General features: G+C 49.8%; 1 protein-coding gene across 1 annotated transcript; it reads left to right on the top strand.

Moving 5' to 3' along the window:
• The first annotated feature begins 7,001 nt into the window (after positions 1-7,001).
• Positions 7,002-11,398, top strand: Syce1 (synaptonemal complex central element protein 1). Its single transcript, XM_042702150.1, has 12 exons — positions 7,002-7,060; positions 7,661-7,720; positions 8,082-8,156; positions 8,678-8,725; positions 8,947-9,001; positions 9,395-9,484; positions 9,681-9,744; positions 10,370-10,436; positions 10,512-10,635; positions 10,704-10,814; positions 10,954-11,038; positions 11,270-11,398. Exons 1-12 carry the CDS (start codon positions 7,033-7,035, stop codon positions 11,345-11,347), a joined length of 885 nt encoding a protein of 294 aa, XP_042558084.1. The 5' UTR covers positions 7,002-7,032; the 3' UTR covers positions 11,348-11,398.
• The last annotated feature ends 409 nt before the right edge of the window (positions 11,399-11,807 follow it).

The following is an 11,807-nucleotide window of genomic DNA, read 5'->3' as shown; positions in this document are numbered from 1 at the left end:
AGATCTGAGATGAGGCTATCACCACTTATTCAAGAACACTGCACAAGTGTATTGTTTCCTCGGAGTATCTTATACTTACAGAATTAGTAGCTAAGTAGAAAGTATTTTGAGCCCGGCTCTGGTGGCTCACGCCTGTAATCCTAGCTATTCAGGAGGCTGAGATCTGAGGATCACGGTTCAAAGCCAGCCTGGGCAAGAAAGTCCGTGAAACTCTTATCTCCAATAAACCACCAGAAAATCGGAAATGGTGTTGTAGCTCAAGTGGTAGAGCGCTAGCCTTGAGCTGAAGAGCTGAGGAACAATGCTCAGGCCCAGAGTTCAAGCCCCACAACCGACCCAAAAAAAAAAAAAGAAAAAAAGCAAGTATTTTGAGAGATTTGAGAACCTTGAAAATCCCCAAAACATCTCACCTCTCATATGCTCATAGTGCCAGTGATTTGCAAGTTAAGCTCATTCGTGTAATTCTAATAGGTCATATATTTTTATAGATTGAAACCACTCAATTTTATTGAATTATTTCATTTCTAATTTTCTGGCTCTTCCTTTTTCTCCTTCCTAGTTTTTCTTCTCTTCTCCCTCAATTTGTCTCTTTATAAACTATTTTCTTCCTTTTCAATTACTCCTACTTATGACTAATATGAAACTGAAAGACAGTCTTACACATTTTTTCCATAGATTTAAACTCTCCTGAGTTTAATGTTTTCAAAATATTATAAGAATAAGTGGTTCTTTTCCTCTTTTGTGATTATAGATGACTTTTTTTCTCCTAAACTCGTTTCCTACTATAGAAGGTTCATTCTCCACTGACTGATAACTAGTTGAAATATATCTATGTTCTACCCTATTCAAACACACCTATTACAGATTTCAACATAGAAATTAGGTGCAGTGAGAGAATAGCAACAGCCACCAATAATTTTTATGACACCATAACAGCATGCCAAGTTATGAATTGCATATTTCCAAAATGTTCCATTTACTATATCTACACTGCAATAAAGAACAAAGAAATTATGAAAAACTGTGAGTAAAAGGGAACTTACACATGAATGACCTGGAAATACCAGTAAAGAAACAAAACATAAAAAACAAATGAAAATTCTAGAAATAAAAAGTACAATAATTAAAATAGTAACATTCTACAGAAATTCAAATGCATATTTCAGCAAATAGAAAAAAAATCAGTAAACTAACATGGGACAAAAGAAATCACAAAGGTGGATAATGGCTTCATCATTGACCACAGTGAGAGAAGCAACCCCCAGGGCCAAGGGCCAGCCACAGGGCACTGGGCATCCTCAAGTTCAGAGGGTGGTGCTCTTCAGCCTCAAGGACAGCATGGACAGAGAAAGGCTCCCCAACTTTTCTGGCGAGGATGCCTTGAGACAGGTACCCTGGCCTCAGTGTCCTCACAAGGGTTCATTGGTGACGATTGTTTCACAAGCAGCCAGCAGGCCCTCAGGCCTGCAGTTTGTGGTCGTGAGTGCTGAAGAGGTCACACACAGTCGCCTCTCCGTGTCTCGTGGTGGAGTAGGGAGTCCAGAGCAGAGCACACCGGGATTTTAGACAAGACTGCCCTCAAGACTGTGCCCCAGCAGCCCAGCTTCAAGGAACACTGGCGGTCACTGTTATTTTCCACACAGGGCATGGTTGAGGTCACAAGCAATGCCCCCTCCTTGCCTTACAGAAGAATGAGGACAAACAGCAGGGCAAGTATGATTTCAGATAGAGATACCTGGGAACTAGCACTCTGGCAGCAGTGACCTCAAGACAGTTTTTATGGCTGCACTGGTGACGCAATCAGCCTGCAGTCCCAAGGGACCTCTTGTGGCTGTGCAGGCCTAGGCCCCAGGCACCTGTGAGGATGCACAGGATGCCCACAGCCAGGCTCAGAGGTTAGGGGAGAGAGCAAGACTCCAAGAAATTTTAGAAATGGCTGTATGAATGTCAATGTTTCGGTAGCAGCTGCTAATAGAGATAGCTGGTGATGTATGGAAGCAGCCCTCAGCCCCACATTACCACCACGTGGTCATACCAGGCCTGAGCCACATGTGGTGAGGTCGTAGGGCATGGCCACACAAGGTGGCAGGGAGTGAAATGGGGCCCGGAGTCATCAAACATGACCACCTAATGGGCAGAGCCCTTTCAGCAGCAGTGTCCCCTTGGCAGCTATGGCAACAAGGGCAATGGCAGCATCCCTCAGGCCCCAGGGCCCACAGTGCCCTCAAAAGACCATGATCACATACGGACGTGGTGCAAGGAGTGAACGGGGCCCAAGCCATCAGCTATGGCCGCCTCACAGGCATCACCCAGGCGGCAGTGGTGTCCCCTCCACAGCTACGACAAGGTCAGTGCCATCAGCACTCAGTCCCAAGGGCCCACAGCTCCCTCAATGACGACCTTACTCCAGCTTCTGTAGGTGTCACTGGCAGTGGCTGTGCCAAGCCTTCTGGGGTTCAGAGTAAGAGTGGGATGCTGAGAGATTAAAAACTGGATCATCGCCAAGTAAAGGGGATATCCAAGCCAAGCTGCCAGATGGGCAGTCAAGTGGACCTAGGGGCTGCAAGTCAAGCCTACATTGATGATATTCTACTCTTTCTCTAAGTTTACCATGATGACCTTCTTTTCTGTTTTCAACATTCTGCCTTCAAACTACCATCCTGTGTAGGTAGGATTAAGTGTTTGAGTAAATAAAGCCAGGTGAGGAAATTGTTTTTGGACTGGAGCCCTAATTAGCCCTCACCTCTCAGGATGTGTCCAGCTGAAGGATCCTTGGAAGGCAACAGGATCACATGCCTCCCAGGAAGAAAGTGAAGATTCATGAGGCCAATGAGACTGAGGGAAAGAGGGCTTGGATGCTTGCCAGCCACCTCAAAAGCAAGCCTCAGATCCTGAGTTTGAGTAATGATTTCTGACCAATAAAAAAGGAGAAAGATGAAAAGAGGGAAAGAAAGAAAAAAAGAGAAAGAGAGAGGAAGAAAAAAAGGAAGAAAGCAAAACAAAGAAAGAAAAAAGCTCCTTGATGCCTTTCTTCCATGTTACATCTTGTATATGAATACATACCCTGGAGCATTTCAATGAATCCTCTCTTGAGTACCTTATTTTACTTCCTCTGGCAGTAACAGACTTAGGCACTTAGGACCTCTTCAGCCATACTTGTACTCTATTTCTGGTTTTACTTCATATTTTTTATGCTGATACTGGGGCTTCAAATAGGGTCTGGGCACTGCCACGAGCTCTTCTACTTTTCCACTCTGTGTGACGCTGACTTCTTACACACCGGTTCTTACACACTCTGCTTTTCCACTCTGTGTAACACTGACTTCTTACACACCGGTTCCTACACACTCTGGGACTCCTGCTCGCTGCTAACCAGGGCCCTTCCCTACTTCCTTAGGACTAGGGTCACAGGGACCAAGAGCCAGCTCAGTGCTAGTTGTGTTTGTTCGTTTTCCTGGGGAAAAAGCATTCTTTACAAAGCTGACCTGAGCCCTCCTCTGGTGCTGGATGACAAGGGACAGCCATTCCAAAGGTAGCCTGAAGGTGGCTCGGGCCTCCGCCCTGAGGGGGGGGAGGCGGGAGGGAGGCCGAGGACACCTGGGGCTGACGCCGGCCCTAGGCCCCGAGCCTGAGGGAGGCGGGAGGAGGCGGAGGCCAGGGACGCCTGGGGCTGACGCCGGCCCGGGCCCCTGAGGCGGGAGGAGGCCGGGGACGCCTGGGGCTGACGCCGGCCCCGGGCCCGAGCCCGAGGGAGGCGGGAGGAGGCCGGGGACGCCTGGGGCTGACGCCGGCCCCGGGCCCGAGCCCGAGGGAGGCGGGAGGAGGCCGAGGCTGAGCCTCAGACCGGCCCACGAGGCGGGCGGCCAGGCGGCTTCGAGACAGAAGCAGCTGGGGCCGGGCACGGGCAGTCACCGCTCACGCCGGGGCCGGCCGGGCCGGGGCTCGCCGTCCCCACGGGGCCACCGTGAGGCCCGCGCCCGGGGCGTCGGCGGTCGCACTCACCCCGCGGCCCGCTGGGCCCCGCGCGGCTGCTCCCGGCCTGGGCTCCAGCGGCGGCCACGTCGCACGGATCTCCCAGCAGGACGGGGCCTTGGGTGAAGAGCCGGGGAGTGGCCGCACCGGCGGGAGCTGACCAGCACCGCGGCGCGCGCCCGCGGGAAGCTGCACACGCCACTGTCTCCAAGCCCGGCCGCGTCGCAGGGGTGGCTTTGCGCATGCGCAGCAGCTGCCGCGCAGGCGCCTGAGCCCGCGCTAACCGCTGCGCGCGCCTCGGGCCCTGACTTCCGGCCAGGTCCAGGCTGCGGCGGGCGCGGAGGAGACATGGCGGCCAGGCCCAGTCTGGCTGGCGGAGAGCGCCCAGGAGCTGCGGACCCACCCGAGGGGCCCAAAGTGGCCGGAGGTAGCAGCCGTGCTGGGCCCGGGCCGGACGAGCGTCGGGGCTGCGCGGGTGCCCGAGGCCCCGCCGGGCCTAGGCCTTAGCCGAGGGCTCAGTGCCCATCTGCGCTGGGCGCCGTAGGCCTGGCCCCGTGTGCCCGCCGGGGTTGGCTCCCGAGAGCCGGGCCTAGGCCGCGGCCGGGGGCTCAGTGCCCATCTGGCCCCGCGTGCCCGCCGGGGTTGGCTCCCGAGAGCCGGGCCGCGCGCCCCGGGCCGCCCGGGGCGCCTCGCGCCCGCCACGAGCCTCAGACCGCGGGTGGAACCTGGCGCCGCCGTGTTGGCCCGCGTCCGGGGGAGGGAGACCCAGGGAGGGAGGCATCGGGGTCGGCCGGACCCCAGGGAGGGAGGCCCAGGGAGGGAGGCGTCGGGGTCGGCCGGACCCCAGCGAGGGTGACCCTGGGAGGCAGATGTCCGGGGTCAGCCAGTCCCTTAGGAAAAAAGAATCACCCAGGGTCAGAGTCCTGTAGGGAAGGAGATCCCCACCCTTCTGCCATCCCCAGCCCCAAGGAAGAAGGCCAGCCTCAGCCATGCAAGGTGACAGAGGAGCTTGCATGCACCAGGACGGTCAGCCATCAGCAACACAATTCTGCTGAGGAGGAAGATTATTTACCCTCTCTCCATTGACAAGTATTTAAGCATATATTAAGTAGAGAACAGCTATAGTGGATCCAGGTGTCTACCAGCTTTCACAGTTCTCAACTGTTGACAAATCTTTTTATTCTTTAACATCCACACTCCTATTTGATTGTAAAGTATCTCATAATTATCCATAAATATTTCCATGTGTATCTCTAAAGGTAAGTTCCCTTCAGAAAAGTGATACTGTTGCTACATTTATACAGTAGCAGCAATAATTCCTTTATTTCATCAAATAGTTTACAAAGTTTGTTGATTGTGACAGCAAGTTCTAAAATACTTTTTTCTCCTTCAACACCCAATTACAGAGGTTGCTTGTATCTTTTTTGCATTTTTTCTTTGGGTATCTTCTCACTTTCCCCTTCAGATTTATTTGTTAAACAGTTATCTTTCCTGTCTGCTTTCTTATTCTTGATGTTACTAAATACACCCCCTGTGCCACACACTGTTGTTCTATCTCTAAATATCTTCTGAATTTAGACCATAAGCTTTAATAAATATCACTATCATTCTCAGCAAGTTATCAATAGGTGATAATGGTGTTTTACTTCTTTTGGTGCTGGTCCTGAGGCTTGAACTTGGCTTGAGCTTTGTCCCGAGCTTTATGCTCAAGGCAGTGTTTTACCACTTGAGCCACAGCTCCACTGTGGCTTTTTGCTGGCTATTTGGAGATTAGAGTTTCAGGGACTTTTCCTGCCCAGGCTGGCTTCAAACCATGATTCTCAGATCTAAGCTGAGATCTCCTGAGTAGCTAGCATTACAGATGTGAGCCCCTGACACCCAGTTATAATGTCTTCTTATATCAGGTAGCTCATGATGTCTTGTTACCATTATTACAATGCTAGTATAAGTAATTTCCTACATCTATTAATTCATTAGTCAAAATAGGTAGTGACTACAGAAAATTACTATAAAATATCTTAAGTGGAGCTTTCATAGTTAGCATTGGTTTTACATAGGAAGGTATTTGTATTAATTAACCACTAGTTGATTACATTTTGTTATTAGTTCCTGTGTTTTTGTGTAAGACTTTTTTTCCCCAGTCCTAGGGCTGGAACTCAGGGCCTGGGCACTGTCCCTGAGCTTCATTTGCTCAAGGCTAGCACTCTACCACAAGAGTCACAGCACCACTTCCAGCTTTTTCTGTTTATATGGTACTGAGGAATCAAACCCAGAGCTTCTTGCACACTAGGCAAGCACTCTACCACTAGGCCACATCCCCAGTCCCTTGTGTAACACTTTTTAGGAGCTTCCTAATTGATTATGTTAGCTGCCAGTACAATGACTTTCAGTTCATTTCCATTTTTAATACTCTCTCCCCCTCCTGTCTGTCTCTCTGTCTCTCTCCCCTCCCCCCTCTCTCTCTCCCCTCCCCCCTCTCTCTCTCCCCTCCCCCCTCTCTCTTCCCCATCCCTCTCCCCTCCCCTCCCTCTCTTTCCATGCTAATTGATTACTTGACTGAACCCAGGTCCTTGCATGTGCTAGGCAAGGGCTGTGCTTTGCTGACTTACATCTCCAGCCATTATTACTTTTGAAACTGAGTCTTACCTTGTAGGCCTTTCATGCCCCTCTCCATCCTCCTGCCTCAGTGTCGTGAGAGCTTGGGTTGAAGACTTACAGGAGAGCACTGCCATATTTTTTTATACATTATTATTTTGTGAGTGCTGATCTCAGTTTGACCACAACACCTGACATCACCTTGAGTTTTAAGAAGGGCATATCTATGGTGTCTTTGTACAAGATAGGGAAAGGCTGACCAGGAAGGAGCCAAACTCATCTGTTATACACAGTTTGCCTGAAGACAAAGACTAAAGGCTCTATTCTAGCTAGAGTAATGCCTTCAACTCACCTCAGTCCCAGACAAGTTGAATCTTTCCCCTGTCATTTCACCCTATTGGGTTTTGAAATGTTTGGTTTTGTTCCACAGGGCAGGACACATACACACAGAAAATTGAAGACTTGATGGAAATGGTGAAAAAGTTGCAGAAAGGTCTTGTGTCTCCTTTGTGTATGAGGTTTGCTGAGGCTTGGAGTCCAGCATTGCAGATTCATTTACAACCCCCACAAGTCAAAAATTTAGGAAACTATACCCTTAGCTTTCACATTCTTTTAAATTCTAATTCTTTTAACCAAAAATAGTGATGTTTCAAAATTACAGAAGCATAAGCAGACTGAATAAAAATTTTTTCACAAAATCCTGCCCCAAGTTCCTTGCTGGCCACCCTAAGTGGCTTCCACAATACCCACAGATCCAGAGGTTTCATTCTTACCCCAGGGCTGGTTTCTGTACTGGTTGTCCCTCACTTCACCCATAGAGTTGCAGAACTTGCATCCCTTACTTAATGTGAGACCTACAAGATGCTTTCCCATATCCAGAAATCAGTTCCTACTCCACTCTTCAAACCTTTGCCCCACTTTATTTCTTTTAAATGAAGTTACCACAACTTAACTCATTATTTCTAATAGTCCCTACTGTGAGCCCATGATGTAGCCCCTGAACACAGGAGATGCTCAGTGGATTTGTGTGGAGTGATAGTTGCAGAGATACAGACTGTTAGTTTGCCAAGTCAACCTCTTTTTCTCCATGCAGTGGGAACTCTAGAACCACGGATTGAGGTCCTGATTAACCGAATTAATGAGGTTCAGCAAGGTGAGCTCAGGGAGCTTGGCTGCTGTTTAGGACTGCTTGTGTGTTTTGCTAGGTCTAATGCAAAGTGAAAATGCAGGATCCCTTGTTCAAAAACACCTTTTGACATTTCAGTAGCAATAACAGGCCACAAAATAAAAGTACAGGGCCCTTCTGTATGAAAGTGCCACCATCGTCTGTGAACCTGGCCTTGCTACAACTTGAACCCAACAGGAAGATCCTGAGACTCTGAAAGCTGGTTTCCTATTCTAGAAAATCTAGGCCCCTCCACGTTTACTTGAAGAAAAATGTGAAATGTTCTTTGAAAGGTAATAATGCATCTGGAGGCTGCACTCACACAATGTCTTTTCTACTCATTGGTAAGCAAAAAAGAAAGCCAGTGAAGAGCTGGGAGAGGCTAGAACTGTCTGGGATGCTCTGCAGAAGGAACTGGACTCATGTAAGTTGGCTGGGGCCTACTAGAGCCCCCCACAGTGTCTAGAGCCTTTCCTGACCCAATATTCCAGACACTGAGCATCTTCATCCTGGTCAAGGGTCCTGCCATCTCTCCAGCCTCCAGTTCTTCCCATCTCTGCATTGCCTAGTGGTGGTGGTCTGGAAATGCCCTCTGAGTACACTTCTGCTCCTTGGGTTATCTTAACACATTTCTCTTTTCTCATATCACCATTTATCTCTGAGCTTAAATATCTCCTTCTCAGAGATGCCTTCCCTAGTCATCCTACATAAAGACACCACCCTGATCCCATCCTGGCCATACAGGACTTTCTGAGCCCTAATGGGCATCACACAGGATCCTCACACACTTTTCACAAATGTAAAGGTTCTTAGTGTTTACAAGGAAGTATGAGCACTGAGGGGAGAAGGCTTACCTCAAGGAGTCCACATTTGGGTCAAGGTCAAGGCCAAGGCAGTCAGAGCCATGGGTGATTTCTGATAACTAAACATTACCATGTTTTCCAGTGCATGAAGAGAAAATACGACTGAAGGAGATCTTGAGCAAAAAACAAGGTATTTTGAACTCCTCCATCTTTGAGCTGTTGCCTGTGCCATCCTGCAGAAAGCCCTCTTTCTATACTCGAGAAAGGCCTTGAAACTTCCTGAGGTCGCATCCTTCTGTGGCTTTCACTAATCCAGAAAGATATCTACAATCAGACAGGATCTGACCCTGTTCTGTCTCCTCAGAATTGATGCCTTATCAGGCACTTATAGGACCCTATTGCTCTCTGTAGAAACCCTGAGAATCCATCGGCTGCATTGCCAAGAAAAGGAAAATGAGGCCCATAGGTAAGAGACTATGCCCATATTGATCTCCCAAATCTTTTTTTTTTGTTTTGTCATTCGTGGGGCCTAAACTCTGGGCCTGGGCGCTGTCCCTCAGCTCTTCAGCTCAAGGCTAGCCCACTTGAGCCACAACACCATTTCTGGCTTTTCCTGCTTATGTGGTGCTGAGGAATTGAACGTAGGGCCTCATGCATGCAAGGCAGGCACTCTACCTCTGAGTACCTTCTCAGCCTGATCTCCCAAATCTTTACAACATAGGAATAGGTCCTCCTCTCACCCCTCCCACTGCGTTACAGATATGGATCTAAATAGAGAGGTACAGAGGAAAAAAAAAAACCCTAGTTCCTTTCCAAGAGAGTCAGTCAGAGAATGGCTGAGGATTGCCTTTCTTCCCAGGAAGCACACCCTGTTGCAAGAGTGCAAGGAGAGGATTTCTTCTCTGAACTCCCAGATTGAGGAAGAGAAGAATAAACAGAGGCAGCTGAGGTAAACTCCAGTACATGAGGCTGAGGGCATCAGATCATATTGAGGATGTGTGAGAGGAGCTAGTCCAACTGAGCCCTGGAGGGCCAAGGGGGTGAAGGTGCTCCTCATGGAGAAAAGTATGAGTAAGGTCCCTACGATGCCCGGCCCAGGCCAGGCTGCGGGCTCATAGCCTCATGCCTGTGTGGTTGGCCTCCAGGTTGGACTTTGAGCAGCAGCTGGAGACTCTGATGGGCCAACACAAGGACCTCTGGGAATTTCATGTGAGTCATTCAGATCCATGCCTCCTGACTCCCACATATTGCCCATGTGCAAGCCTTGGTCACCTATCACCACTATCACCTGAATCCATTCCTCTGTTTGGTGTCCACATTGCTGGTCTGAACACCTGCTCCTGCTGCCCTGTGTGTCCATTCAGTGGTCAGGAGGAACCCGGATAGCACCTATCCAGAACACTCCTGGATATGATGGACTGTCATAGGCACAGGGGAGACAGCAGGGAACAGATGACCAGTGTTTGCCTTGGGAAGCAATGTCCGTGGGGAAGAGGACTAGTGAGTAGGCCATCACAGGGAGAGGAGGGAGACGGGAGCTACAGTGCCATGCTGGGGTAACAGCCAGAGTCGTAGGAGCTTTAGACTTTTCTGTGACTAAATACTTGCCACAGCAGCTATTTCTCACGAGAGGTCCGTGGCGGGGCGGGGGGGGGGGGGAGGGAGGGATAGGGGGAGAGGAACAGGCAGGGAATAGGAATGACCGTAGAAAAGACCCTAAAGCTGGGCTTTGGCTGGTGTGCAGAGAGGAGCCAGGGTACTAGGAAATGAGATATGAGGGGTCAAATGACCAGGTCCACACAGGGTTTCTCCTAGGCTTTCGTTTTGTCCTCAGAGGCCAGAGCATCTAGCAAGGGAGATTTGTGCCTTGGACAGCAACAAGGATCAACTGCTGAAGGAAGGTAAGACCAGGGCAGGAAGGTGACCCAGCCCTGACCTTGCCTGCTCTCACTGTTCACTGCCCCTTCCTTCTGCAGAGAAGCTGATTGAGGTGAAGCTAGAGGATGTGAAACATCGACTGTTTTCCCTGTGTGGTCCTGGGGGACCCTCCACCCTCACGGAGGGACTCTTCCTGCGGAGCCAGGAGGCAGCTGCAGCAGTGTAAGATATGCAAGGGAAGGGGGAGCAGGGATAAGGAGTGGCTCATGCTAACCCCACCCTACCCTCAGGGAGATGTTTAAGGAGGAGAACAAGAAAGCTGCTGAGCTCCTGGAGGCTGCAGCCCAGCAACACCAGCAGCTGCAGCAGAAGTGCCAGCATCTGCAGCAGAAGCAGCAGAGGTGGGCATGGAACCCTTCTGCCCACCCCCAACACAGAAGGGAGGATGAGGGCTGTCTTCTCCCGCCCCTCGCCTAACATCCTCTGTTCCTTCTGTTCCTCATGGCATCCATTCCCCTCTTCTTACAACTTCCTAACTAGGCTGAAGGAGGACTTAGAAAAGCATGGGCCTCAGATCCTTGCTCAAGCCAAGAGCATGCAAGAAGAGGCCACCTCACAAAAGGCGGTGAGTCCTGGCATTAGGTGGCAGAGGGCAAAGACAATTCCTGAAGAAGGGCCGGGGAAGGAGGGCAAGAAGGATACTGGGAGTTCTATGAGCAAGAGCACTGAGCGAAGGGCACAGCCACGGCAAAGATGTGTACTAGATACATAATCTTGATGGTCATAGAAGGATAGGAAAGGATGATTTTGGGGCATGTGTATAAGAATACCCACTCTGACCCTGACCTCCTCACAGGCCAGTCCTAAGTGTCTAGAAATCTGTAAGGAGAAAGACCAGGAGTCACTCACCAAGCAGGGCCTGATACCCTCCTAAACCATGAAGACACATCTCACCCCAATCTTATCTCATGGGGATCCAAGAAATAAAATTGTTGATGCAAACTATCTAAGCTGAGTCTGTGCTAGAGGGAGGGGTAGGAGTGGGAGCTGCAGGCAGGAAGATACAAATCTGGGCCTTCTCAAAAGGCTGAGAAGATCCGAAACACCCTGTGATGATTTAAATCCTTCATGTAGACCTAAAAACTCAAGTGCTCTCCAAATAAATGAAGATAAGTCAGCTAGGATTCAAAGCCAGCCAGTCCTATATAGTCACTCTCACTAAGAAAAAATATATGGCCAGATGCCAATAATTCCCCTCCCCTCAGGAGGCAGAGATCTGAGGATCATGGTCCAAAGCTAGCCGAGGCAAGACTGTCTGTGAGATTCTATCTCCAATTAACCACCAAAATATCGGAAGGGAAGCAGTGGCTCAAGTGATAGAGTGCCAGCACAAA

The sequence above is a fragment of the Dipodomys spectabilis genome, unplaced genomic scaffold (genome assembly GCF_019054845.1).
Source record: "Dipodomys spectabilis isolate Male_0828 unplaced genomic scaffold, ASM1905484v1 ptg000313l, whole genome shotgun sequence".
Taxonomy (NCBI): Eukaryota; Metazoa; Chordata; class Mammalia; order Rodentia; family Heteromyidae; genus Dipodomys; species Dipodomys spectabilis.
The sequence above is the reverse complement of the archived record's forward strand: the minus strand, read 5'-3'. Positions and strand labels throughout refer to the sequence as shown.